The following is a 27,225-nucleotide window of genomic DNA, read 5'->3' on the forward strand; positions in this document are numbered from 1 at the left end:
GATCCATCTACCAAGTTGAAGATGCAAAGATACAAAGCTGCTAATGAGTCAGACATCTGTGCTATGTTTTAATATTACAGTGTTGTCAACAGGAAGCTTAAATTACTAACATCATCTGCACTGAAGCAAATGGGGAGTTTTGCTCAGGGTTTCAGTCTGTGCCCAGTAGTAATGACATTGGATGTGCTGAGCTCTATGCCAAGCCTATGTCTGGAACATTGGCTGGGATACATACACACAGCTCAGCAAGATGCTGGCAAAGAGAGTTGGAAGAAAAAGCAATTCTTTTTCTTATTTATTTCTGTTTTATGAACAACAAAATCACATGGCAACATGAGACACAAACTACTTTTCAGAGAACATGTCTATCTCTCTTCTGTTGGATAAAAATTAAACCTAGGGCCAGGGGTATACCTCGATCTAGAGTGCTTGGCTAGCATGCACATGACCTGGCTGGTTTTCATCCCCAGCATTGTATAAAACCATGCCTATAATCCCAGAACTCAAGAAGTATAGGTAACATGATCAGGAGTTCAAGGTCATCCTTGGCTACATAGTGGTTTTGAGGCTAGCCTTGGATACATACGATCTTGTCTCAAAATAAGAAGAATAAGAACAGGGAGGAGGAGAAAGAAGAGGAGAAGGCAGAAGGGAGGAGGAAGAGGACTGAGCCTAGAAACAAGACATGGTTTTTTGAAACCATGGGAACTTCAGCTTGGGTATCATTTTCTTCCCAGAGCTGCACATGGCTAGTAGAGGAAACCCCTCCCAAAAGAACTTGTTAACCAATGACAGGAAAGGGTATGAAAACTACACATGGAGTAAAGCTGGAAAGCTAGGATAATGGGAAGGGATGACTTGTCCATCCATAGAACCACAGTATGGGCAGAAATGCAAGGATATTCTGTCTGCTCAGTTAATATGATCACACACACACACACACACACACAATTTGATGTGTGGGCCTTTCATGAAACACTGGACATGAACACTTTCATGAAACACCCAACACATAAATTTCCCTCATGGTAGGTATCTGAAGTCCAAGAAACATGTCTTAAAACACATTACAAACATAAATTGCTGGGCTGGTGAGATGGCTCAGCAGGCAAAGGCTTTGGATGCAAAGCCTGATGATGATATGAACTTGATCCCTGATATCCACATGGTGGCAAGAAAAAACCAATTCCCAAAAGTTATCCTCTGACTTCTATATTCATGTCATAGCACACCCAATCCCCCACACACAGGCATGTGAACACACACATACACAAAATCTTATTGTAATTTAAAAGTCTTTTTAAGGACTGGAGAGATAGCTCATCAGTTAAGAGCACAAGCTGCTCTTCCTAAAAACCCAGGTTCAATTCCCAGAACCTACATGGTGACTCACAACCATCCATAACTTTAGTTCTATGGGATCCAATGCCTTCTTGTTGTCTCTATGGACACCAGGCATGTTCCCATACAAATAAAAATAAATCATTTTTAAAATATTTTTAAACCTATAAATTGCAATTCTCAAAATTGAAACATTTTTTCCTGAGTTACAGGAAGAGATGATGAATTTTCTATTGAGAATTAATGTGACATAAGGGTGTGCCCCTTGTTACACTGTCCTGTTGTTCAGACTCCTGCTGTTCAGTGGGTATGGCCTTCTACCCTTGCTTTCATCTCACCACCCTGTATCGAAACAATCTGTTTGCATGTTTGTCTCTCCCAATGGATTCTAACTTCCTCAAAAGCAGAGAACAGATTTTATTTCTCTTTGGATGCTCAGTGCTCGCCTTAAACCTCTTAATGTATATGACCAATAAATATTTATTTAACTGAACCAAATTTGGGGTCCAGAAATTTAGTTTGTTTTTCTGATGCTGCAGGCTCACTCCTGCCATCTATAAAGGGACATGCACAAATATCTGTCTAGGTTGTTAGTTCATGGAATCAATGAAATGTGTACTAGGTGTCTATAAATGCATGCCACAAAACTGAAGTGAATCTTACTTATAACATTTATGCTTTGATGCTTCTGGCAAGAATTAAGAACAAAGCAAATGTGTGTGTCTACAGCTTTCCAAGTGTCAGTGTGCCACTCATTAAGCACACAATAAAGATCCCCATTGGGCTCTGAAACTAAATTATTTGCCCAAACAAGCCAAAGGACCCAAGTTCAAATCCTCAGAAGTCAGGTAAAACTGGGTTTATTAATGCATGTCTGTAACTCTAGTACTCCTACCAAGAGATTGGAGACAGAAATGGGAGAATCAGCAGAAGCTTGAGAGCCAACAACAAAGAAACCCTGCCTTAATAAGGCGGGAAGTGAGACACCAGAGTCTGTCCCTGGCCACCACACACATTTCTGGCACTGATGCTGTGCTGTGTGTCCCCTAACATATAACCCAGCATTATTTCTTTGTAACTCAAGCAACATCTAGCAATAAGGGCAAATGCCTTTTTCTCCTCCATAATATGAGTTCCACGTGGGCAGAAGCCTTGTCTAAATTCTTGTCTCTTGTCTTCTGTTCTCCTAGAATTTAGGAGATCAATAAACATTGTTGCATGAATGTCTGTGCAGTGGTCACCAACAGCACAGTATTTATTTATAAATAACCTGGGTTTTACTTTTAAATACCTTAAACAAAAACTGCCCCCCATAATAAGATGTTTGTTATTGAATAAAGCATTCAAAGGCCTTCATGTCTGATGGGTGTGGAGAGAGACAGAACATAGTTTTATTTTCAGGTGGAAGATCTCAAACCTAGTAAGACAGCAACAAAGCATCATAGGCACATGGCTTCACAGTGGTAATAGAGAGAATTGATAAAGAAGTAGCATAGGATCCAGTGCCCCAAGCTCCTGAAACTGTTTTGTAGTCACTGGTAAACAGCAACAAGAAATAGTTATGCTCTCTACTTACAAACTGTGGCCAAGCCGTATGCGCATCTTTCCAATGATTCTAAGCAACAGGGCTTCTCAGATTTCTTTTTGTCATGCCATTCATACCAGGCACTCTACAACTATTTGTTGGCTCAATTTGATTGATAGAAATTAAAATGCTTTTTGAAAAATGTTAACTAGGAACATTGTTCCATTCCCCCATGGAGCAACCTTAATGCATATACCACACATACACACACACAATTAAAAAATGAACTCATAACAAATTCTGTACTCTAAGGAATTACAATTTAAATAAATTAATTCATTAAAAGATTTATATGGCTAGATTTTAATTCCTTGAGTGGTATCTGTGCAAACCTAATCTAAAATATCCAGTGTAGTTTTAATCTCATATAATCCAATGCACTTTAATAGCAAAGTAGTTACCAGTAGAACCAAAACACAGCTACTCCTTGCATGTGGGCATGCACATGCATGTGTGTGTGTGTGTGTGTGTAAGCAAATGAGTTGAATTAATTTTTTCAGGACATTTTTATATTTAATCAGCAACACTGCCAAAGAAACTCACCTTTCAGAAATCTCCTATGCTGGTTTATAACTTATAATAAAATGGAGTTTTATAGCTGACTGGCTTTAGTGTGGAACATTATACTGTCACTTTTTTAATGCTATAGTTCTAACTAAGAGATAGTTTCCATTATAAAAAAAATTCCTGTAGTCTGGTTACCAGTTGAAACTATTTGCCATCTAAATAGTTTTTCCAATTCATAGGCTAGAAATTATTATGGGTAATTTTTTAAGAACATCAAAGTGAATTTTTATTGGCTTCGGGCAACCTTCCTCATTTACTTAATACTTGCATCCACTGGTTTAAAGTATATCACTGGATAGGGTGGTGTGATAATAATGCGCCCTCTCAACAAGGAAATTACAAAAATATATAAAAACCACTAAACCCTGACAACCTACTGGACTGTGTGTGTATTGATTGCACTTCAGCCTGGCCCACACAGCAGGGGGAACTGCACACAGAGCAGAAGGTGAGATCCAAAAAATTCCTTAAGCTTGAAATCTCAACTAGATCACACTGGATCTTTCAAAGGAACCCTGGCTCTGGGGCTAGACCCTTGATCCTCCTCCAGTGGGGAGAGGAGGGAGAGAGAGTAAAGATGCCTGGAAATCAGATCTGCCCTGACAGGGTGAGGCAGCCCTCAGTGACCTCCTCCAATCCTGCTGTGCTTGCCTCTCAGAAGCCAGCACACTTCATCCTGAACTGCGAGCTTCCTCTAATTGTAGACTTTGCTTTCAGTTTCCCTCGGAGCCCTAGTAGGGGGACTTCCCTGTCCGTTCTTTTCTGAAAACTGAAAAGTACCTAACTATCACTTTAAAGGACTGATAGGTCCAAACAATAGAGATGATTGAATTCCAAGGGACGAGAGAAAGGGTCCGAGGTATATGTTAAAGTTCGAAAAGGGAAAAACAAGTCATAAATGCGTGTACATATGTGTGTGCTAACAGCTATTGTGTGCACAGGGGGAAGTGCAGGAATCCCCACTGAGAGGTGAGTGTTGAGAGGTGCACATCAGCAGATGGTACATAGCAACAATTAAAAACAAACTTGCGCTTTCTACATGACACAGTCTTTTAGTTATACACTGAGGGTAAATTGTGTGATAAAAATAACATGCCTAAGGTAATTTTAAAAGACTTCAGGGTCTTATGTAATGATATATCAGGGTGAATTAAAAGATACACCTCCTTAATATTCATGACTGGAATTTGGAAGTCCACCTCTCAAAGTGGTATGAAAACGTTTATGTATTTGGGTACCTTCTGGAAAGAGGTTCCATACTTTTCACCGGATTGTCTCAGAAGGACATAGCACAGCCTTAGCAGAAGTGAGATTACTCTTTTTTACTTTTAACTAATATTTACCATGACCTAATTGTAAACCTCCCACAAAAGATGATCTGTACTCTACAGCAAAGCATGAAGCCATGGCTCCTAGTCTCCACCCTCATCTCAGGGAGGATCTGGGCTTTGGAAACAGCTCTGTGGGCACAGTGTTCACTGTGCATGAGGATCTGAGCTGAGATCCCCAGCACACAAGAAAACCAGACACAGGTGTATGTATGTCTGCAACTGGGTGGCAGAGACAGGAAGATTCCACAGGTGCACTACTCAGACAGTCTAGCCAAGAAGGCATTTTTCAAGTTCAGCAAGATACTATGTCTCAAAATAAGACACAGAAGCAACTGAGAAACACAGCCTAATGTTGATCTCTGGCCTCCATGTACACCTACATGGCTGGGTGTACACACACACACACACACACACACACACACACACACACACACACACACACGAAATAATAAAGGGCTCACATCCAATTTATAAGTATTCCTAATTACAGCACAAAAAGTCACATCTGGCTTTGGGGCAAGATGCTTATCAGCACTGAAGCCCTTGATGACTTAAGTTTGAGCACAGCTATCTAAGGACTATTTCTGTTTTTTCCATAGAAATGAGATCAATGTGAACTAGGAGTAAGGATATGGAGAAGTCAACCTTGCATTTCTCTGAGGGGGCAAAGAGGAAAGAGTAGGGTTTATCTAGTCTCCGTAAAACAAGATTTGTAATCACAACATCATCTGTCAAGCTTAAACTGTCTGAAAGAATCCTTAGTCACAAATAAGCATTCAAACACGCCACAACATTGTTCTCTTTTTGTTATGTTGCATATTAACACTGTGTAAATTGGAGTCTGGATTTTACAGGGAAATGTGGCTTCTGATGACTTCTGTGAGATAAATATCCACACAGGAACTCCACGAGTTCATCACATCTTCACTGTCTCTACCTTGACTCCCCTGACATTCCAGGCTTCAGAGGCAGCAAAGAGTCTTAAAATCAAGTGCGACCTGAGTGAGGAGCCAGGGGGTACACCTGCACTGGCAAAATGAGGGATACGATGGGTGAAAATCAGGAATAATACCCACTTTACAATGTGCTTTTCAGGTGGTTTGTCACTGTCAAAACAGGCCAATTGTGAACTTTAGTATGCAACTGAAGTTTCAGCTACCCCAGGATCCTAGCGATGACTTCACCTAACTGTGCAGATTTCCCAAGCAAGGAGACTAAACAGATTTTCATAATCCAAGGTCCAATACTGACCACCATCTCTAATCCTACTGATAATTTCCTATGCAAGCCTAGAAGAAGGCACAATTCAGAAATGGGTTCTGCAAAACTTTGCAGTTAAGCCAGGGAGAGGCGGTATATGGGTGAAGAAAAGAGATTTACTGTAAAATTCAAAAATCACTCTATGTTAACTCTACAATTGGAACAAAATGGCATAGAGAAGTCATGCCTCTGGGTGTGCTTCAGAGAATTTAGATATAATCATAGAGAACTAGATGTTAATAGTACCCGCACAGTATGGATTGATTTGCAGGCTAGCGCAAAATCATAGCAAAGAATTACAAGGGAGAGATAGATGCAAGGATAGCTGCTCACAGGGCGAGAAGAGCAGACTTGGGTGAGCATGCTAAGCCGAGGACGAAGAAGCTGAAAAAGTTAATGAAATGTAATGGGCATGTGTTGTGCTTGTATTCCACTTAAAAGTTCTAAATGTGTTGGTTGGTCAAAGCTCTCATGAGGTAACTGCCCCCTGTTTGCAAGGAAGGAAACTGGAACACAGGATGATTAAGTGGTTTGCCTTCACTTCAACCAGCTAGTAAACAGCTGAGCCAGGACCTGAACCAGAGTCTAAGCTCAGTCACCCAGGCTCCAGAGTATAAATAATTTAGATCTTAGCACTGTGTAGAAAATTTGGAGGCAGGTATCTAAGAACTAATGGGAATTGCTTATAAGCATGGCTCATTACTACTCAAAGACACCTCTGTACGCATGACAATATCCCAACCACATTATTTGATGGGAAAGCATTCATTGATAAGTCCATTGATGGTTGCATTGGTATAAATTAGCTGTTTGGTCCAACCTTCATTATCAGTGTCCATTAATATAGTACCAAGTCTCCTCCCTTTGAATCCTCAAAGCCTAATTTAACTTTTTATTCACCTATACCTGTGCTAGCAATACAATACATGATTACAAGGACCAATGTGTTTATTTTCAAATGCCCTCTGAATATATATAACCTTCCTGCCAAGGAAGTCATTCCCATCAGATAATATAGTTTTAATACCCAAAAAAATAAGTTTCTCTATCTCCTTTAAGTTTAGGTCTTTAAAATCCATTGGACTCTCCAGTGAGAAGTGTGCAAGATGTGACATCTAGACCTTCCTAGAAAGGCAGCTGACAACTTTTCCTCTAAATACCATCAGTAGCTAAATGAAGTCTTCTCCAACTGTGAACAACCTATACTGTCTCCTAACAGTTAGTGTCCCCAAACCCTAGCCCACAGATCAAAGAATTGGGTTAAATAAGAAATAAAGATTGGTGCCCTGTGACTACAAGGGAAGAAGACATTTTCTGTTTGGTCTTTTGTTGTTGTTGTTGTTGTTTAAACAACTAATGATGAGCTGCATACAGGGAGAGAAAGATACAATATTGCTGTCAAAGATTCTAGATAAATGGTAGGATATCAGATTCTGGGATAAGTACTTTCACTTATCAAAACACAAGCAAGTGTGTACATGTACACACACACACACACACACACACACACGAAGAATAAACAAACTTCTTAATTTTACACAACAAATTTATTACCTAGCTTGACTTCAATTATAATGTGTCCAAATTTTATATGCAACCTCCTCTTACCCAGGGGAATAATTTACTGAGGAAAAAAAAAAAAAAAAACAAGGTGTTCCCTGTGGGCATATAAATACTTCTAAAACTGAGGTTGGGTAAAAACCATAGACTAAGAGAGGGAAAAGGTAATTTCTCTTCAGAAATTTTAAGAATAAATCAGACAGGATATGATTAAGATGGATTGATTGATGGATGGATTGATTGACTGAGGCTTAGATACTTGGCCAACATTCTCCTGATGAACACTCATTACTCTGACGGTATTGTTACTTCCATGTCACAAATAAAGAGCCCAGGGAGAGTGGTGTGATTATTCCTACTTCACAAGTAAAGATGCCCAGGGAGGGAAGTATTATTGCTCCCACTTCACAAGAGGCATCCAATTGCTTGAAGCTGACCTGGCTATTCAATCAGGGATCACAGTCAGTGCAGACACTGCTGTGCACATCTAAATGCTCATGAGAGCTCAAACCACGCTTTGCGGAGCATGGGGCCTACCACACAGCAGGACTGCGTTATTTTTTTGTATAAAATATCACCAAACCCTACCAAGAGCTGCATTGAAGGACTTTCATAAATGCCATCATTTGGACAACACTGATGCACAAAATTAGATCCTCAGGCAGATTCTTCACAGGCCTAAGGCTCCCCTTCCATTCTTACTGTGGCATAGTCATTGACTCCCCAGCAGCTACTTAATAAAAGAATTAATAAAATCTGTGTTCTAGATAATTTATCCTTTAGAATTTTAATAAAATTAGTAGCCCGTGACTGGACTGAACATACAAACCAAAACATGTTTGTTGTTGAATAATAATACCTAAAGTCAAAATTAAAGAAATTCCAGAAAGAACACCTTTGAAGAGTCAGGAATTTGATTAAAAATTCAGTTGCTTTTTCCCCCCTCTATAATGAAACAGTTCTTTAACAACAAAAGAACTTTTAAAATAATGCAAAGAGCTCAGTTCCAAGCCGAACTCTCCCCCCATTTTAATCATGGCTATTATTTCTGAAAATGAAAACGGCTGAGGTCATTGTAATCTATTTCAGGGTTTGCATGCGTTGGTGGTATTTTTCCCTTGGCTTTGAGCTCTCCACATTACCAGCTAAATGTTATAGGTTTTGCTATGTGCCCTTTTAAATCCCATTCTTTTTAATAATGGACTTTACACAAATAAATTAAAGCAAATTCCACTTTCTTTCCTAACAACTCCAGATGGAATCCACACTTGCAAGAGACTGGAGCTTGCTTCTTTAAAAAAAAAAAAAAAAAAAGTCCTTAGAACAACATGGCACACTGCTCCCATCTGCATAAAACACTATGTGGTTGTCCAAAAATGCTGAAAGACAGAGAAAACTGTAAGGTTCATATTGTTCTTTTGACCGAATAGAAACACTGTAATAATATACATGTATCTATTGCATCCAGCTTACACAGAGACAAGGGAAATGCCCAGAAACAAAATTCCCTAAGTAGATTCCTACACTTGCCTTTGAAAGTTTTGAGGGTTCGAAGATCTGTACACAGCCACTGAAAAATCCAGTGTTTAAAAGTATCAAATAACTCAAGACACTGAATTCTCATAGTCACTATTTCATGACTTTCTGAACTTATTGTATTCTATTTTATTTATTTGTTTTATTCTACATTGCTATCTTTCTGAACTTTTTATTTAGTTCTATTTTATTTTTGATTTATTTTATTCTGATTGGCTATCACATCACACAGAATGCCTTAACCTCTGACAAGCCTCTACCCACACCAAGTATAGAATGACTTTGCAGTATATACATATTGTGGAGTTCTGGCTGTTAAAAAATGCCTTAAGCTCTGTTTGTTTGTTTGTTGTTTGTTTACTTTATTTTTTTAAATCAACTTGCAAGACCAATGTAATAAGCTTTTATGAAAGAGGTGAAATAATTTTAAACACAGACACACAATGAGTTTATTTATTTAGAAACTTGTTAAATGGAGTCTGGGAATTCAAATATTCAATGTTGACATTGTGCAGAACTGGCTGGGAGCCAGGACCCGGTCTCCAGAGGGACCCATTGGACTAGGAATCCAGAGTTTTCTCTCCTCCCACTTGAACTAAAAAGGTAGAAGTCATTAGTTATACACACAGCAGTATCTGGGCCACACTCAAATAATCTACCCCAACCAAGGCACTTCCAAAGAGGGCAAGTGGGCTTAACTCTTTGGTGCTGAGCTAGAATAGTGTGTCACACTTCCATAGAGTTTGTGAGCAAGGTCTTCACTAGGCAGAAACTCCTGTGAAGGGTCTTGCACGGCAAGTAAGCAACAGTGGTGAACAAAAGTTACTAACTCTGTGTGATAAGGGTGGGGTTACCAAGTATGCAACACTCTGCTGCTCTCTGGTCCTTCCCCTCAGTCTTCTGTGCATGGACAAGCTCCTTGAAAATCCCATTAAACTCCTCAGGAGACCAGAGAGTGGGGAGAGGGAAAGAATCTAATTTTAGAAAGAGGATCTTGGCTGGTGGGTGTGGGGGAAATAGTGACAGAACTACTGATGATTCATACCACAAGGAAAAGCAGCCCCACAGGCTGTGACAGAAATGCCTGGACAGCAGCTTCCAGTCCAGAAAGGGTTAAGCATCACCCCAGAAAATAGTGCTTGGCACCCTTGCTGCCTGTCTGTCTCCTCCTGGCCCATGCCCCCCACTCCAGAGTGCCTTGGGAATGCCCTGCAGAGAGAATGAATAAGTGGGGGTATGCACAAGAAAGTTCCAGAACCAAACCGGGACAAGAGTTGCATGTTATCTACACTGTAGCTGCAAACAAGGCCCAAGGCAAGTTGTGAGCCAGATACTGGGCACCCTGGGGTTGAAGCCTCCTCAAAGCAAGAAGTCTGGGGAGACAGGGGGACTGGAAATGACTGGGAACAGTATGGTCTGAGGGACTTCTGCTTTCTCTGTCTCTGGAACTTTCCTTGTTCCTGCCCCGATGCTCCTATAAGGGCCAGTTTTCTCCTTACCCAGGACTTTGGAAATGAATGGGAAGGGATGTCATCGACTGTAAGAATTTAGCTCTGTCTAGTTCGCTGGTACCTTGAGAATCAGAAAGGAACCTGTGACCAGACCAGACCAGTCAAGTCCCTCCACGTTGTGGCCAGCTTGCTTTCAGCAAGCCACTCTAGGGGATGGCAGAAGAGAGGCCACTAACATGGGACTACAGGGAGCTACTAATCCTGTGTTCTTGCTTCTCTGGCCCAGGTTAGACTGGAGTTCTCAGCTGTTGCCTTCTGCTCTAGTCCATGCTGTAGCCTCTGGTAATACCCCTGCCCTATTCCAAAAGCAAAACTAAATAAACTCTCCAACGTTCAGATGTTTAAAAAGAAACTGCTTACAAGACCCACCTTCAACTTCAAAGGCAGAGAGAGAGAGAGAAAAAGAGAGAGAGAGAGAGAGAGACTTGTTAATTCCTATTCCACAATCGCTCTACATGTTGACTGTAAGTACAGGAGAGTAGGCCTCGGTGCAGGCAGAGACTTGATTAAGAAAGTGTGAGATGAGGCTATCCTCAAAACTAACAAGCTCACACAGACGTGGACTCAGCAACAGAGGCACACAGTCGCCAAACCTGAGCTAACGAAAGGTGCTCTCCCACAACGTTGAGGATGAGGGGAGAATGAAAGGTATAATTAACCTTCCCCTAAACACTAATCCAAGAGGGGGTGCAAAACTCTGCAAAATGGTGCCTCAAAGTATCAAATGCAATAAAGAAGCCATAAGCCAGAGTAATGATCAAATAATGGCAAATGAAACGCCTTCCTACAAGGGGCCTCAGCCTCTATCAGAAGAACAAGTTTTCCTCCTCCAAAGCAGCCTGGAATAAACAATAAACGTGTACTTGAAAGCAGAGCGGGAGTCTCGCTTCCACTTCTTTAGGTGAGTGAGCCTGGGAGCCCAGCCTGAATCTGGGAGCCCAGCCTGAATCCGGCTGCGTCTTTAGAATCCTTGGTGCTGGCCAGTGAAAGCTAGCGATTTTAAACCGGGAGGGAGGCAGTGTTAGCAGGTACCTTCCTAACTTTGGAACCTGTTTGCAGACAAAGATCAAGCACAGAAGTACCAAGGGCCTCTCCCCACATCTAGGGTTTGATGATCTCCTCGCCTTCTTCCTCTGCAACTAGGGAGTTACTTCATTGCTCTGATTGAAACCCTGCAGGCTTGTACTTTGGAAAAGTGGAGTGGGTTTCCTTTCAGGATTTTAGGCTCTAGATGTGCATGGCAGACCCTACCTCACTTCCTTCCCAACCCTGAGGAGAGTACCAACTGGCATTTCTGGCAGAGCCCAGGTGCTTCTCTAGCCGCTGCACACACCCCAAATAAAACCGGGAGATGTCTCTCCTGGCTGCCAGAGTGGGCTTGGCTTATTTAGTTTTCTTTTCTTGAAGATGCAAATGTAAGTCAAAGGTTTTGGACAGTACGTTATGTCGCTTTTCCCTTTATTTTTTACATTAAGTTTTTATGTCTCCTCATATGGTTTACAACGAAATTATCAGTTTCAAGTATTCTGTAAAAATAAGACCTGTAAGTTAGACCCAAGATTGTGCATTCACTCTGTCTGTAACATCAGGGAGCATTTTCAAGGAATGTGGTCTCTAGTCTCTGACCATGAACTCCCGTACTTTATTTAGTCAAGCAAGCTAAAATTTACATCCACCAAAGACCCACACGAAAAGACAAAAAGAATAATCAACTGTCGGAGAAACTGTTTCTGTGTGTTTTGTTTCTCTTTAAAGCTTGCATTTGCCACAATTAAGTTAAATAGGTTTGTTTTGTTTTGTTTAAGATATTCTGGTTCCATTGCCTCTTCCAAACTCAGGAAGGAAAAGAAAGAACGAAAGGAAAATGAGAGAAAGAAAGAGAGGGGGGAGGGAAAGAGAGAAAGAAAAAGAAAAGACACCAGCTAAGTTTCCCTAGGATGATTGCACCGCAGGGGTCACCAGCCACCTCTGCCACGCACAGTTCAGCAAAAGGAAATGGCGCTTTAAAATACAAAAATCTGTAGTTTTGATATGATTTCCTTTATTGCCCAGATCGTAGCCGGGAAACTACACTAGCAGCGCCCTTGTCTCAGGAAGGCGGCAGAAGCAGTAAAAGTGCGGTTAAAGAGAACCTGGAGCTCAGGAGAAGTTCCTGAGGCTGGGGTCTTGCTCTCTAGGAAGCACATGGGCGTCCTTATCCACACCAGACAAAATCAATGTGCCTCACATGGGGTGACTGACGGGTCCCATCAGATCAGAAACGAGGTTCAGCCTCTGGACTCTGAGTGGGCTGTGCGGTGTACAGATTGCTTGGTAATTAAAATAGCTAGGGCGGAGGGGGGAGTGCTTAAGAAAATTCGAAGGGTTTTGCGTGCTGCTTTCGCTTCGTTGGATGCCGGGCAATCAGACATGGTGCAAAGCCATAGGCTTTTATTTCACAACTTACTGCTCAGTTGACCCGATCTCCCCACCTCATCACACACACACACACACACACACACACACACACACACACACACCTAACCTTTGAAGTCTTAAAGCCATCAACCGTGTGTGCCTTTATTCCCTCTCGGATGAAAATAAAAAAGGCATCGGGCTCAATGAAGTCAACAGAAAAATCTGCTGGCGCACTTCACACTGCTGCAACGAAGTGAAACGAGGGGTAGTAGCCGAGAAAGACTCAGGCTGACAGATGAGGAGGCAGCTGGCCCTGTGTGTAGGTTGATCCCTACGACCTGAGTTCTGGGGATAAGGATGCCTATGATAGGGAGTGTGTGAGTGCACCGCACCAGGGCAGGATAACAGAAACCCTGGAAAGGCGCCTAGGAGGACGGCCTCTCCCTGGGCCACTCTTCTATGCCCGGGACGCAGTGCGACTGTGGCTGGCGCTGCGGTGCCAGGACGCGCCCGGTGCTGCACCGAGAGCCTCCAACCCTAAATTCCAATGTGCAAGGGATGGGGGGGGGCGCTTAGGGGCTTGGGGGAAGCATACTACCCACGTACCATCTCTCCTCTCTCTGGTCCGAAAGCAAACAATTAGAGAATTCGGGATTCCGCAAGTCCAAGTGTGAGAACTAAGGGTGGCCTGGCTGTTGCCTTCCCGAAGCAGCTCTGACACCGGGAGAGAACGTTGCAGGCTGCCAGCCGGGTCCCCTTCGACGCAGGGCAGAGGAAGCGTTTGAACAAACCCAGCCCAGTCGCCTAAGAGTCCGGGCTAAGCATCGCTTCCCATCCTACCGGGGCCCGGCGCGTCACCCAAGCCCTTCGCTGAAAGAGTGGAGGGTAGGAGTCCTGTCGCCCCTGACCCCAAACCCCACTGCCCTAGTCCCGCGTGACCGAGGCTGCCCCTTTCCGGGCAGGCAGAGGGCGCAGGGAAAGATGAGTGACCCGGGACCTCGGCTGCACCCAGAAAGAAAGCCGCACGCTAAGCTGCGCCCTCTCGGCGGCCCCAAGTTCCGACAGCCCGCCCCCTGGGGGTCACTCGGCGCCCTGCCAGCCCTGGGTTCGCGGGTCGGAGCGCGCCCTCACGGCCTTGTCTGCGCAGCGTTTGCGGCTGGCCGCTCGCCCTCCACGACGGGGCCGGAGAACTCCGGCGTGCTCTGCTCTCTCCCCACCTGCCGAGTGGCTCTGCGGAAGCGGGTGCTGCTCGCAGCCAGTGCTCCCCCCGCCCAGGACCGCGGCCCCCCTCTACCTCCCCTTCCCCGGGGCTCCCTCCGCGCCGCACACGCCGCCGCGCAGAAGGGCCGAGCGCACAGCGCCCACTACCGCAGCCGCGGCTCGGCGCAGCCCTGCTTGCCCGCGCAACTTGCAAGCAGATGCCTCACAACTTTTCCCAACTCCAGCCCGGTCGCCGGCCGCCGGCTGCCGCGACCGCCGCCGCCACCACCGCGGCTCCCTCGGAGCTCGCCACCCATTCCAAACCCCAGAAACAAACCGAGCCTCGGCAAGGTGCTCTTCCCCTGCCAGCTCCCCCACCCCCGCTCCACGCTCCCCCCCCCCTCCCGCTCCGGGGACTAGCTGGTTGGCCAGAGGCGACTCTCACCCGCCTGGGGGGAAGGGAGGGGAGGGGTACACACTCCTCTCCCCCCCACCCCTTCCCGCTCATTCTCGCGCGCTCTCCTCCCTCCCACCCAGCTTTTTGCTGCCCCCACCCCCAACCCCGGAGTTGCCACAGCTGGTCTTGGTGCGGGGCTTAGGGCTACCGCGGCTCCTCTGAGCCTGGAGCAGGAGCCAGAGCGTGGAGGCTGGAATCGGCAGGTTGCTCGGGCTGCAGGCTGCGCTGTGCTTGCCTTCCACCCGGGGCCCCGCGCCAAAGCAGCCCGCGCTCTCAACCGAGCGCTAGAGACAGATATGCAAGATGGCAGAGGAGGGGGGAAAGCCAATAGAAAAGGGATATTGCACCTACTTGTGGCCAGTTTCCTTGCCCTGCCTTTGGATCTCATGCTGTGCCCAGTCCTGCAGCCGCTGCTGGGTAGTTGGGGTTTTTTTTTTTCTTGGATCTTTTCCTTCTTTTGGTCTCTTTCTCCCTCCCTCTCTCTCTCTCTCTCTCTCTCTCTCTCTCTCTCTCTCTCTCTCTCTCTCTCTCTCTCTCTCTCTCTCTCTCTCTCTGTCTGTCTCACGCACGCACACACACTTCCACACTCGGTCTTTCACTCTCCCTCCCTCTCTCTCTTTCTCTCAATCCACACTCGCTATCTCTAGCATTGTCAGTTTGGACACCTTCGCACATGCGCGCTAGACGCCCCTCCAACATCTCAGCGCCGCCAAAAAAAGTTTGGAGCGATTTATCACTTTGATTTGGAGATCTTGTCAGATGGCAATCGCCGAGGAGGCGGAGAAAGGGAGCTACGGGGAGGGCGGCAGGGGGCGGGGAGCGAGCGCGGGGAGCTGGAGCGGAGCAGACACCTCGCCCAAAGGAAAAAAGAAAAAAATAAAAGAAATGAAAAGTCTTGAACAGAGAATTGAATCGTGGGGCAAAGGACTGTGTCTGTGTGGGAGTCAACAATAAGCCAGCATTATAATTATTATTAACGTTTTCTTCGCCATAAATTACATTGTCTATAAGGGAAACAAGAGCAGAGAAGAAAAACAAACAAACAAACAAACAAACAAACTTCAGGATAAAGCTTTCCCTCTACAAAAGAATTAGGTCGAGGGCTGGACCATGGGCGCATTATCCTGGAGAAGACGAGGAGCTTCTTGAACTTAAGAGAGCTGCTGTTGGTGCTGCTCTCCTACTGAAGTTCCTGGGGCTTCCGCTTTGGATGAATAGCCGTTTCTCGGTTTTAGTTATAGTACCAACGGTAGCTGCTATCCTTGGAGCGATTTAGCAGTCTGTTCCCATCAAGTAGCAACAATCGCCCTTGATTCCCAGGTCCCCGGGGGGGCTCGGACGTTTGACATCCAAGACCTCCTGCCTCGCCTAAGGTCGGCAGTCACCTTCCGGCCTCCTGCTACAGCGCAGCCCGCCTGCCATTTCCACTCACTCTCTGAAACCTACAACCTCTGGGGTCACCAGAAGGAGGAAGAGGGGAAATTCCACACGCATACCTAGAAAATACAAAAAGTACATTGTCGAAATGTGCTTTAATTACAGAATTCACTAGTGAAATGTGCAGACAGAAATGAGGACGCCAGGGGTTAGGTGTGTTCAAGGTAGGAATCACTCCCAACTCAGTATGGATTTTTCTCTTACTACAACCTTCTTGCATTAAATAGTGGTGTTCAATACCTTCCACGTGCTATTTATGTCTCCATTAATATCTGCTGCAAATCCTGCCAGACACCATAAAAGAAAATTGCAATCTTTTCCGAGTCCGTGCTGCTACAACACATTCTAATACTCAAGTCAGAACAAACGGGAAAGGAGGGCTGGTCGGGGCGTCAGCTCTGATAGACAAGGGGGGGACAAGTGAAGTTGTTGAGGACACTCAGTTGCACCTGTTGGTATTCATTTTGTCTGAGCTAGGATGGGAGTTGTGAGAGAGCTAATATCTAGGTTCAATTTCGAAGGGATTTGGTGGACCAGAACCAAAACTTACAGGACCTATCCCAGCTAAAGGTGCCTCCCACTACCAGAGCCGTGTAATTCCAGGGGCATTCAACTGCAGAATACAGGTCTCTGGAGAGCCAGCTACAGCTCCCAAGGGAGACAGATGTGTAACCTTGAAATATGAGGAAGAGAAAGAGGAGGTAAAGTAGGAAGTGACAGGGAACAGGAGTGAAACAGCTTCCAAAGGAGAAAGTCCCAGTGCCCACACACGTGAACACCAGGGAATTCTCCCCTCCCCGGTGAAGCATCTGGGATTTTACAAGACCTACTAGAACTCCTAGTTGCCTAGTGAGTGCAGGTGTGCGCGTGTGAGTCGACACTGGTCCATGGGTCTCAAAATCCCCCAAATCTACTAGCTCCTCTCTGCTTAGAGGTGTTCCCTTTCCGACCAGTCACTGTACTTGGGGAAAAAGAGGCATGAGGCTTAAGAATCTGTGGAGCGGTCAAATTATCTAGGGGACATACTAGGCTAACAGGCTTCTTCTCTGTAAGAGATTTGGGGGGAACTTTAGTTAGGCTAGAAGCCAGTGGACAATCCAAGAGGATCCCAGCATCGGAACCTGAGCTCCTGGGGAAGGAGATGGACATCTCCAGGGCCTTGCACATAGGGGCAGCGCAGTATCCTGGACACTAGAAAGTTCTCATGGGGTTGTATCACTTCACTGAACACCCTGTGGAGATTTAAAAAAAAAAAAAAAAAAAAAGGCAGCAGCCACCCCTCTCACCTCCCCACAGGTTCCCTTCACCCAGACCTAGGGTGTCAATACCTGGGTTAGATCTGGTGGAATTGTTTAAGAGGAAGAGACCATGTTGTCAAAAACTGAGGTTAAAAGCAAGACCCACTTGGACACTGGACATTTTTTGCACTGAGAGAGTATAAATCGTGAGGTTGACTACAGGGTTGCATGATTTCTGTAAAAGGCAATAGACAGAAGCTGAAAGACAGGGCCGAATCAAGAGTATCTGGCCCACCAAAGATATCAGTCTTTTAAAGGTTTATGGAAGGTTGAGGAATTGGGGTCATGATAGATGGCTGGGTGTGCCCACATGCTCTGGTGTTTAAGCCTCTGTTCCCATCTTACAGTGTCAGTGTGCTGGTCTTTCTCAAAGGTCTTTCTAAAGTTTCTCAGAAGTGATTGAATCTGACTTCTTCTAACAGAAGTAGCAAACCCAGTCTTTTGTGTCCCCAAGCCAAGTCACTGTGAGAAGACAGACGTGACACCATTCTTCAAAGCAAAGCAAAACAAAATTTAAAATAAAAAACTAAAGTATACACAATACCATTTTTAAGTTTTTCAAACTTCAAGGCTGGTTTCTTTTCCTTTTCTCTCCCTTTCTTTTCTTTCCCCGTCTCTTGTTTCTTGCCCTAAGTAATAAAAGAGTTGCTAGTTCAAATGTGTTCAACCTGATGGAGCAAATGCCCCTCAGACGGCTGCGCACTACCGCCCGCTGCTGCCTGCTACTCGGTGGTCCCCGAGGCCGCCCCAGCGGGTTCCCATTCCCAAGCTCTCTGCCCTTGTCAGAGCCACCTGTCCCAGTCCCAGGCGTGAGATCACAGCAGGTGACTTTCTGTTGCGGCCTCGGGAGTTGCTAGCACCTTCTGACCAGAGACCTAAGCAGTCCCTGGCTCAAGGGGGGCTGAGGGGTAGGAACAGTGAAGACGCCCCTGACAAATTGATGAAGCTGAAGCTTCCTTCTCTGGCCCTGCAAACGCACCCGCCTTTCATTTTACTCAAATTCGTTTCCTTGGGGGGCAACCCCAAGGGACCTAAGTTTGCCTTGCCTTTTATTCCACGGAAGCTGGCATCCTGGAAGCAGTGACTCCTTGGAAAACTCCATGAGCTTACTAACTGGGTTTGCTTGGTGTGTGTGTGTGTGTGTGTGTGTGTGTGTGTGTGTGTGTGTGTGTGTTGGTTTTTTGTTTGTTTGAGAAGTGGGGAAGATAGAGGTGGGAATTGAAAGGAAGATAAGTTATTGAAAAGCAAAAGACAGACCAGTATACCTCTTTTTCAACTGTTTCTTTAATTCATGCTAGAAACGACGAGGAACCAATTTTCAATACAGTACATGCAACCGGAAATTTTCCTTTCCTTTCCTGGCACTATATTTGAGCCAGCCCCAGTACCTTTGGAAGAAAGTTTGAATTCTTTATGGAGGTATTTCTTGGCCTATTGTCTTTGTGCAGTGAACTTTACATGCTATTGAATCGCAACCTATATTCTCCTGGCTACCAGCAAGATTAATTTAATCATTGTAATGTAATTATTAATACTGTTTACCCAATGCTGGGTTTCAGGTTGGCTGTTAAGAAATTAAACTCTCGCTGGGTGACTAGAGGTAGGCAGGAGTTTCTTCATGTTGAAATGAAACAGTTCTCTTTATTTAGTCTCAGAGTCCAGCTTTCGGCCAGGGGCTCAATTAGCCAAAATGGAAACAATTTTCATTCATTGCAATAACTCACTTGTTCTGGGGATCGCTTTCAAAATATACACTTTATTATTATACGCTGACCTCGGTGGCGTGGTGTGGCAATAAAAGAAAGAGGCAGGGAGATCTATCTAGCCCCCTTGGGCTATAATTATTAGAAATTAATTGGGTTCAGGACCCTGGGTAGCCTAGCTAAATTAATAGCTTGTCTAGTGGTTTAAATCCGAATTTTCAGTCCACAGGAGAGAAAGGGAGAGCGTCACGGACATGAAATGCAGACCCAAGGGACGCCTGAGTTTACTTGCAAGACACTCATCTATTAAACAGTGTCCAGAATACATTGGAGCTGGGGAGAGGGGGCCCGAGTAGGAGGGGGCGGGGGCGACCAGAAAGAAGAAAGGAGTGAAGACCGGGAGGGAGGCTGAGAGTGTACAGAAAGGTCTCGAGTTGATTTTATTCGATTTTTCTTGTCTGCATTGTTTTCGGGAGGGGTTGCATTTAGGGGTTAAAATCAAAAATAAAGATCCCGTGCACTCGGAGCTGTCGTGCTGGAGTAAAAGTGAAAAGGGAGCCTTAGGCAAAAGGAAATTACTGCGAGCCCGCGTGACCTTTCAGGGAGGTAATCAATCAAGTGATCAACAGGGATATTTATCATCGCTATATAGGACGACTTCGGCCCGCAAGGGCGGGGTGGGGGTGGAGGGGGCTAGCAGAGGGTGGAGGCAGCGCACGTCCACACATTCGCGAAAGTTTGAACAAACCCGATGGGCCTCGAGACAGAACACGTAGGCTTTCGGAAATGTTCAGACTCCTGGTTCTGTCTGACAGCCTCAGAGAAACGATCGCCTTCGACGGTGTGGGCAGGGGCCCGGGCTCCTGTGCCTGGCCTCAGCCTGTTAGGCAAAGGTGTTAGCTCTCAACCGCCGGTCCCGCTTGGCCTTGAACACCAAGCTGCTGGCAGGGAATCCGCGCTTCGCGCCGCTGCGAGGCGAAAACGTAGCACTAGCTCGGCTTTCGCGTGTACCTGGCCAGCGGCATGGGGATGCAGGGTCTCCCCTCCCGGCCGCACGCAGACCCCGCGCCCTACAGGCTCCTCTTCCTGCGAAATCCTCGCTCGCTCTGCGCGGGGACAGCAGTCGGATTGCGCCTAGCTGCAGACGGGCCAGGGGCGAGCACACAGGACGGCGATCAGCGGCCGGCCTTGGCTGTCCAGTCATCTCCTCCACCTTGTAAAAGTCGCCCTTTTGTAAAGTGCGTTTTATATCCCAGCTTTCTTAGCAAACTGACCCTGCCCCTTCTCACTAGTCCTCAAACGTTCACCTGACTCCATCTCCAGAAGCCTACAAAAGGGGTGCTGGTTTATTAAGAAAGTGTGGTGCTGATTTTAAGTTGTCAATGTATGAACCCGAACCTCCCAGGATCCCCAGCCAGTCCCAAAATAATAACTGGTTCTTTCTCAGAGCAAGCCAGCGGCTGACTACTGGCCCTCAAGGCTGGAAGCTGTGTACCAAAGGGCCACGGATCGAGGTAATATTCGCGGCCTCCTGGGTGTGGTCCCCGATTCGTGCGGTGCCCGGTCGCACCGCGGTGGCACAGAAGCCGCGTGGATCGGCAGTCCACGCGGAGCTCGCGCTCCCCCGCGCGTTTCTCCGCGGCCCTCTTCGAGCTACCGGTGCCGGGCGCGGTTTCTACCCGCACAGCCTAGTCTGCGGCGCCCCCGCCTGGTTTTCCCCGCTGCCGCAGCCCCCGAAGTTCCAGCTGCGAAGGGTTCCAGCTGTGCACAGTAGCTGCCTAGGCGTGGGGGTGGGAAACAGCTGAGGCGCCCCAGGGAAGCGGGAGTTGGGGTGGGAAGGAGCCCAGCAAGGAGGATTAAGAGGCGAGCAACTCCCGGCGCTGCTACTGGCTTAGGATCAGGAGGAGCTGCTCTGCAGGGGCACAAATCTTTCTGTCCTGGGAGACGTGCAGCTCCAGAAAGAAGCCAGACTGTTGGCGTGCAGTGCCAGAGGCCTTCTTTAGATCCTTGCCCTGGACAAAGAATCACCCAGAAGAATGCTGCCAAAGTTTACAGTGCGCACGAATCACCCGGGGATCTTGTTAACATGCAGATTGGGATCCAGGAAGTCGGCGGTGCTGGTCTAGCACTCTGTGTTTGTGAGCTCTCTTGCAGGTTGTGGGATGCTCCTCGAAGCCCAGCATTACCTGGACTTTATCAGAGACTCAAATTCTCAAGCCCGGTTAGACCCACCAACTTGAAAGGGCATTTCCCCGGGCGATTCCCTGGAACAATGCAGTTTAAAGAGCACTACTCGTGGCTAAGTTTTCTGTCTGGTTAGATCAGGACACCTCTGTAGCCCAACTCCTTTTTCCTGCCTTCTTCGGGAGATAGCGGTTGTCTGAGCTTATTCATTTAAAGCCTACACCTCCTTGGGCCTTTGTAGAAAGAAATCACTCGTCGCCTAGTTTTGTTGACCTTTGGGTCTTAGAGGTCAAATGCCTCTGGAGCCATTTCCTGGATCACTGTCTGACAGGCAGCCCCCTCCCCCCCCCACTTTCTTGCTTTGCCTACATATTTTTTTCAGTCATCTCTTTGCCTTTTATTCCTTCCCCCTCTTACAGTTTTTGGTTTATTCATCTTTCCACTTTTACCTATGGGCATCCTGAAGACTGCCTTAAATTGACCAAAGTGAATTTTTCATCCGCAGCATGGACATGGGTCACTCTTCCTGGAATGGCCATGCTTGCTGTGGCTAAGAGATGGATGGCACTATACAGATTTCAGGGACATTGTAACTCAGATAAATCCTCAGGCCAGCAAGATAGATTTTTTTTTTTTTAAGCTATTTGTTTTCTTTTAAGAAATAACATCACACTATGTAGCCCTGGCTGGCCCAAAACTCATAGAAATCCCCCTGCCTTTGCCTAAGTGCCAAGATAAAAGGTGACAGCCACCACACACACTGGGGGTTCAAATAACTATGAATTTAGAGAAACTGAGTTTCTCTGTACCCCCATTTTCTTCTTTGTATGGTTGTAATAATGTACATCTTGTGGGGATTAAGAATAAGCACATAGTATAGAACTTGCTCTGTGGAATAAATTTAGTAACTGGAACTATTTGTTGTTCTGAAAGTTAGAATAACGGCAAGGCTGTGTGTGTGTGTGTGTGTGTGTGTGTGTGTGTGTGTGTGTGTGTGTGGTCTTGGGCTCTGTCTTTCTCATTCACAGCTGTAATGGGATATTTTTTCTTTGGTTAGCCGGCTGTCTCTTCAAATAGCACAACCCAAGGGTTTGATGTATATGAAATTGCTGTAACTGGATCTTCACCTTAACCTTGCAGCTTGAATGGGCACCAGTGTGTGCATGACTTTGGGTTACATATTTTTAAAGGATGCTTGTTTACATGAGTACTGACAAATCAGTTCCTAAAACCAAGCTACTGTCAATATGTGACTCCATAAGATGCAGACCATCCCCAGACAGGCTGATATGGCAGAACCCAGCACAATCCAGACCACATATGAGGACTAGGAGACTAGCTGAAAGATGCCTCTTTTCTCCCCTGGCCTCACAACACAGGAGTCCTTCTTCACAACACATCCAGAAAGGGTATCTGAAGATGTATAATGTTACTAAGTTACCCTGTTCTCTGTCTGTGAGTTGAAAGGCACAAAGTAATTCCAACAGAAAGTGATTTTTAGCTAAGTGAGTTGGGTTTTTTTTTTTCTTTCATTCTTTTATAAAACCTTTTTTGTTTCTGCAGCATTTTTTTACTCTAACTCTCCACGAATTTGGCTGCTGCCTTTACTTTCAATACATTAAGGTTAGTTCACTGCCAGTAGATAAAAGATTTGTTGTATTGTTTACATAGAGCACTTTAATATTATTTACTCAGATGTATGGTTGTGAATGACATGAGAATATCAACATATACAATCAAACCATGTTAATTGACTTAATGGGCTTTAAAACGTACAGTGTATTTCCACATCTTTTAAAAGCATGTTCTACAGAGTCCATGCTGAGATGGTTATGAACAAGACTGTAACAAGAGCCTCAGTACTCAATAACTTAATTCTCTTGAATTGAGTCCAAGGCAGACCTGGCAACCTTCAAATTCCTCTATAGAGTGAGTGTGTCTTAAAACTATGACAGTGTGACACAGGTGTGCCGGGCTTATAAAAACTGCATCACAATATGATTATCAGCTCTACATTGTTTATTAAATGATGAGTCCTCCAGGACATTAAAACTTAGGATTTGACTTATACAAAATTTGATTTATACTCACTTTCCATAGAAGCAGAGCTATTTTAAATGATACTGCATAGCCTGCTTCAAATACCTCATAATCTTTTCAAAGAATTAAGGTCAAGAAGCCTACCACAGTTCTGGGATTGGGAAAGCAACAATTTCTACACAGAATCAGTCCTACCCAGAAGACACTGCAGGACTGATATACTAAACTGTCCGCTTGGCGTGCTCATGTAGGTATGCTAGAGGCCAAGGGCTTTGTTCTAGAAAACATGATGATTTTTACTAGGTGTAACTTTGAAAATCAACCCTAGAAGCACTTTTGAAACATACTAAAACCGAGAAAGTGTTGGACCTGGTAGCTCAGAGGAGGAAAGATAGCAAGTTCAAAGCCAGCCGGAACTACATGATGAGACCCTGTTTCGAAACAAAACACTGGAACACCACAAACAAACAAAACTTGGGAAGAACTTTCTGTTCTGTGGGATTACAGAATAATTCTAAGATTAGCCTGAGCACAGATCCACATTAAAAATAATAGTCTGTAGGCAAAAATATCACCATCCAAGTCAAATCTAGGTTTTCCCTTACCTGTTTAGAATTAGACCGGAACTGTAATGGGCATCTTAGAGATAGTTTACTTCTGGATGCAGCCCAAAGAAGCAAAGATGATGAATTGTATTTAGATGTCTCTGTTCTGGTTTTGATAATGTCCTGCTGAGATTTTCCTATTTGTGTCCAAAATCTCTAAGACCACATTGGCACGACCACACGACAACTTCTTCATTAAACTCAAAGAGCAATTCGGTGTTTCATGTGTCATCCCCAGTGGGAACATTCAGATGTGTAGCACTGGCTCCAAGTACCCCCTTTTCTAATATTCCATATACATCTGTCAGTTTCCTAGGAGGCATTTCTGATGTCATCATCCTCCTGCTCAGAGTGGTCAAAGGTTGGGTATAGAGACCCATGCCCTGTAATCCCAGGAACCTGGGAATCTGAGGCAGGAGGATCTCCAGGTTGAGGCCAGATTGCTACATTGTGATATCCTGTTTAAAAAAAAAAAAAAAAGGAAGAAATGAAAGAATATTCAAAATCTGTCAGTTATTTTTAAGAGACAGACCCAAAAACCTTGCCATTCAATTATAGATATTCTATTTAGGGAAACAGGAAGAAGTAGGGAAGAAAAAAAAAAAAAAAAAACAGGTACATAGCAGCAAATGCGTAAAGAATACTTGTTACTCTCGCAGAGGACCCAGGTTCAGTTCCCAGTCTCCACGTGACACCTTACAAGGTTTTTAACTTCTTTTCCAGGGAATTTGACATCCTCTTTTGGTCTCTGTGGGCACCATGTGTGTGCCTGAGTTATGGGATTCAGGAAGTGACTCCATAAGAAATATGTTTGGGAATATGCATTGGGCACATATTATGGCAAAAAAAAAAAAAAAAAAAATATGGCTTTGCCTTGAAAAAGTCAAGGGTCTTAATGACTCTGATAGGGAATGGTGTCATCAGAGCTGTGCCTCAGTAAAGCTGAGCAGACTGAGACACACTCAGCCTAACCCTCTGCTGAGATCCAAGACAAACATCATTTGTTCCAGTAACTTATAGATACAGTTCTTTCAACCAGAATCAATGATTTCCTGTGGAATCCTTACTTTACATCTTGGTTTCTCTGGGATGCTCTTATTTGTCTTCATGGACTATAGGTACACTGAGGAAATATTTGTATCTAACACTTATTGCCCCTAATTCTAACACTTTCTAAATGCACAACTTTCATTTTGAAAGAACTTCAACAGATGCTCAGCCATCTCCTTTTTAAATCCTGCCTCCCTTTCAGTCTTTGGGGTCATTCTTTTCTCTAATTATTAATATGTCAGATTTTCTATCATTTTTCTTATGCTTAACTTCCTCAGGTCTATATTCAAGTTCAGTAACTCTTTCTTTAGCTGTATCTAATATGCTATTTAACCTTTTTATTAATGTTTAACTTTACAATATTTATATTTGATTGTTTTAAAATGTACTAATTATCTTTTCATAAGATCTGACTGTAGTGCATTTGCACAATTAGTGATCAATGAGGGGGCAGCCCACTGTGTGTGGAACCATCCATGAGCTGGTAGACCTGGGTTCTGTAAGAAAGCAGGCCGAGCAAACCAGGGGAAGCTAGTCAATAAGCAGCACCCCTTTATGGCCTCTGTATCAGCTGCTGTCTCCAGGTTTCTGCCCTATTTGAAACCCTGTCCTGACCTCCTTCAGTGATGGACTAAGATATAGAAGTGTAAGTCAAATAAACAATTTCCTTCCCAACTTGCTTTTGGTCATGGTGTTTCATTATAGCAATAACAACAACAAGCATATTGTTTCCCTGTATTTTAGAATTGCAAAATATGGTTCATCCCCAGCAAGAATTCCCCTACTATGGAAGCTGCATTCAAAATGACTTGAAGAAATATCCTTCCAAGAATGTTTCTATTCCTTTTTTTGTCATCTTCTCCAAGGGTATCATCTGAGTCTGTCTGAGGCTTTCTATAGCATGGGGAAGTATCATGAAAACTACAGATATAGGCTACAAGCCTATGGGGAACAATTTCTGGGGTACTGCTCTGTTTCCTAGAGACTAAATGACATATTGACCTCTTTCTTATCTCTGTTTGGAATGAGCTAATAATTTCTGCATCATTCAGTGAAAGTGTAGCTCTCCCAAATGCAGCTTTGGTTCTTATTCTGAGCTGTCTCCTGCTCATGTTTGACTAAAGCTCTGCATCCTAATTCCAGGAAGGTTCTGAAACCTAAATCCTGAGTTTTCAAGACATTTGTGTTTACTTCTCACAACCTAAGCTGCCAGGCTTTGGGTTCCCTCTTAAGTTTGGCCCCAGAAACTTTCTTTACTTTTATTCAAGAACATTTATGTTATTAACCATGGTACTTCAGTGATTTGTGAAGTAAAGAACTACAGATTATTTAATACATTAAACTAACAGGAAACCTAGACTTGAAAATACCTGTGGTGAATTGCTGTTAGTGAACTCCAATTTCATTTTTTTCCCCTTAAATCCCGTTTATTTGAAAAGAAATCTGTGGGTCCCAAAGCAAATGTCACTTGTAAGTAGAATCACACACACAACAAAAGCCTTTTCACATGTTTTTGATCAACCTAAAATCCCTCTCTACCTCCCTTCTCCACCCACAAAATGCACAGTCATCCTTCAAGCTACAGCTCAAATCCAGCCTTCTCCTAATGTTTTCCATGATAATAATAACTCCAAAGCAACAATGATTATTTATGGAGTGGTTGCATGCCTGCACTGTTAACCACTTTGCTGTTTTGTTGTTATTGTTTACACTGCTTTTTTCTTTTTCAGAATAATTCTGTCATTTCTACTCTTATTTTATAACTGGACTAACTGGTGTTCCTTAAGGTACAGAAACTTTGAGAAGAGACCTAATTGGTAGGAGGTTAGCCACATGAAATCTCTAATACTCATCTGGTTCTCTCCCAATAGCAAAGCAATGTTGCAGGGTTAACACCAACATACTTGGGTATACAGCCTGTGGCCAGCCTAGGCCATATGAGACCCTGTCTGGAAGAGGAAGAGGAGGAAGAGGAGGGAGGAGAAAGAGGATGTAGACCCGGAGGAGGAGGACAACTAGATGGGAGGTAAAGAAGAGGAGGAAGGGGAAGGGAAATGTAATTTTTTAAAGTCAGCCCTGTGCTGTGGGAAGGTACTTCTATGGGTTTTTTGTTTTTTTTGTGTTGTTGTTGTTTTGTGGGGCCGTTTGTTTTTCAAGACTAGG

At 44.6% G+C, this 27,225-nt stretch overlaps 1 protein-coding gene across 6 annotated transcripts in view; it reads right to left on the reverse strand.

Moving 5' to 3' along the window:
- Mecom (MDS1 and EVI1 complex locus) overlaps positions 1 to 15,249 on the reverse strand; it is a 540,594-nt gene extending 525,345 nt beyond the window's left edge. For 5 of the 6 annotated variants that reach the window (XM_051185854.1, XM_051185852.1, XM_051185853.1 and 2 more), the window contains exon 1: positions 15,097 to 15,249. In XM_051185854.1, coding sequence (XP_051041811.1) covers positions 15,097 to 15,133 — 37 coding nt within the window. In that variant the 5' untranslated portion in view covers positions 15,134 to 15,249. The remainder of the gene's footprint in view (positions 1 to 15,096) is intronic. The other variant, XM_051185857.1, reaches the window with a different exon arrangement.
- Positions 15,250 to 27,225: the final 11,976 nt, after the last annotated feature.

This window comes from Phodopus roborovskii, unplaced genomic scaffold, assembly GCF_943737965.1.
Source record: "Phodopus roborovskii unplaced genomic scaffold, PHOROB, whole genome shotgun sequence".
Lineage (NCBI taxonomy): Eukaryota > Metazoa > Chordata > Mammalia > Rodentia > Cricetidae > Phodopus > Phodopus roborovskii.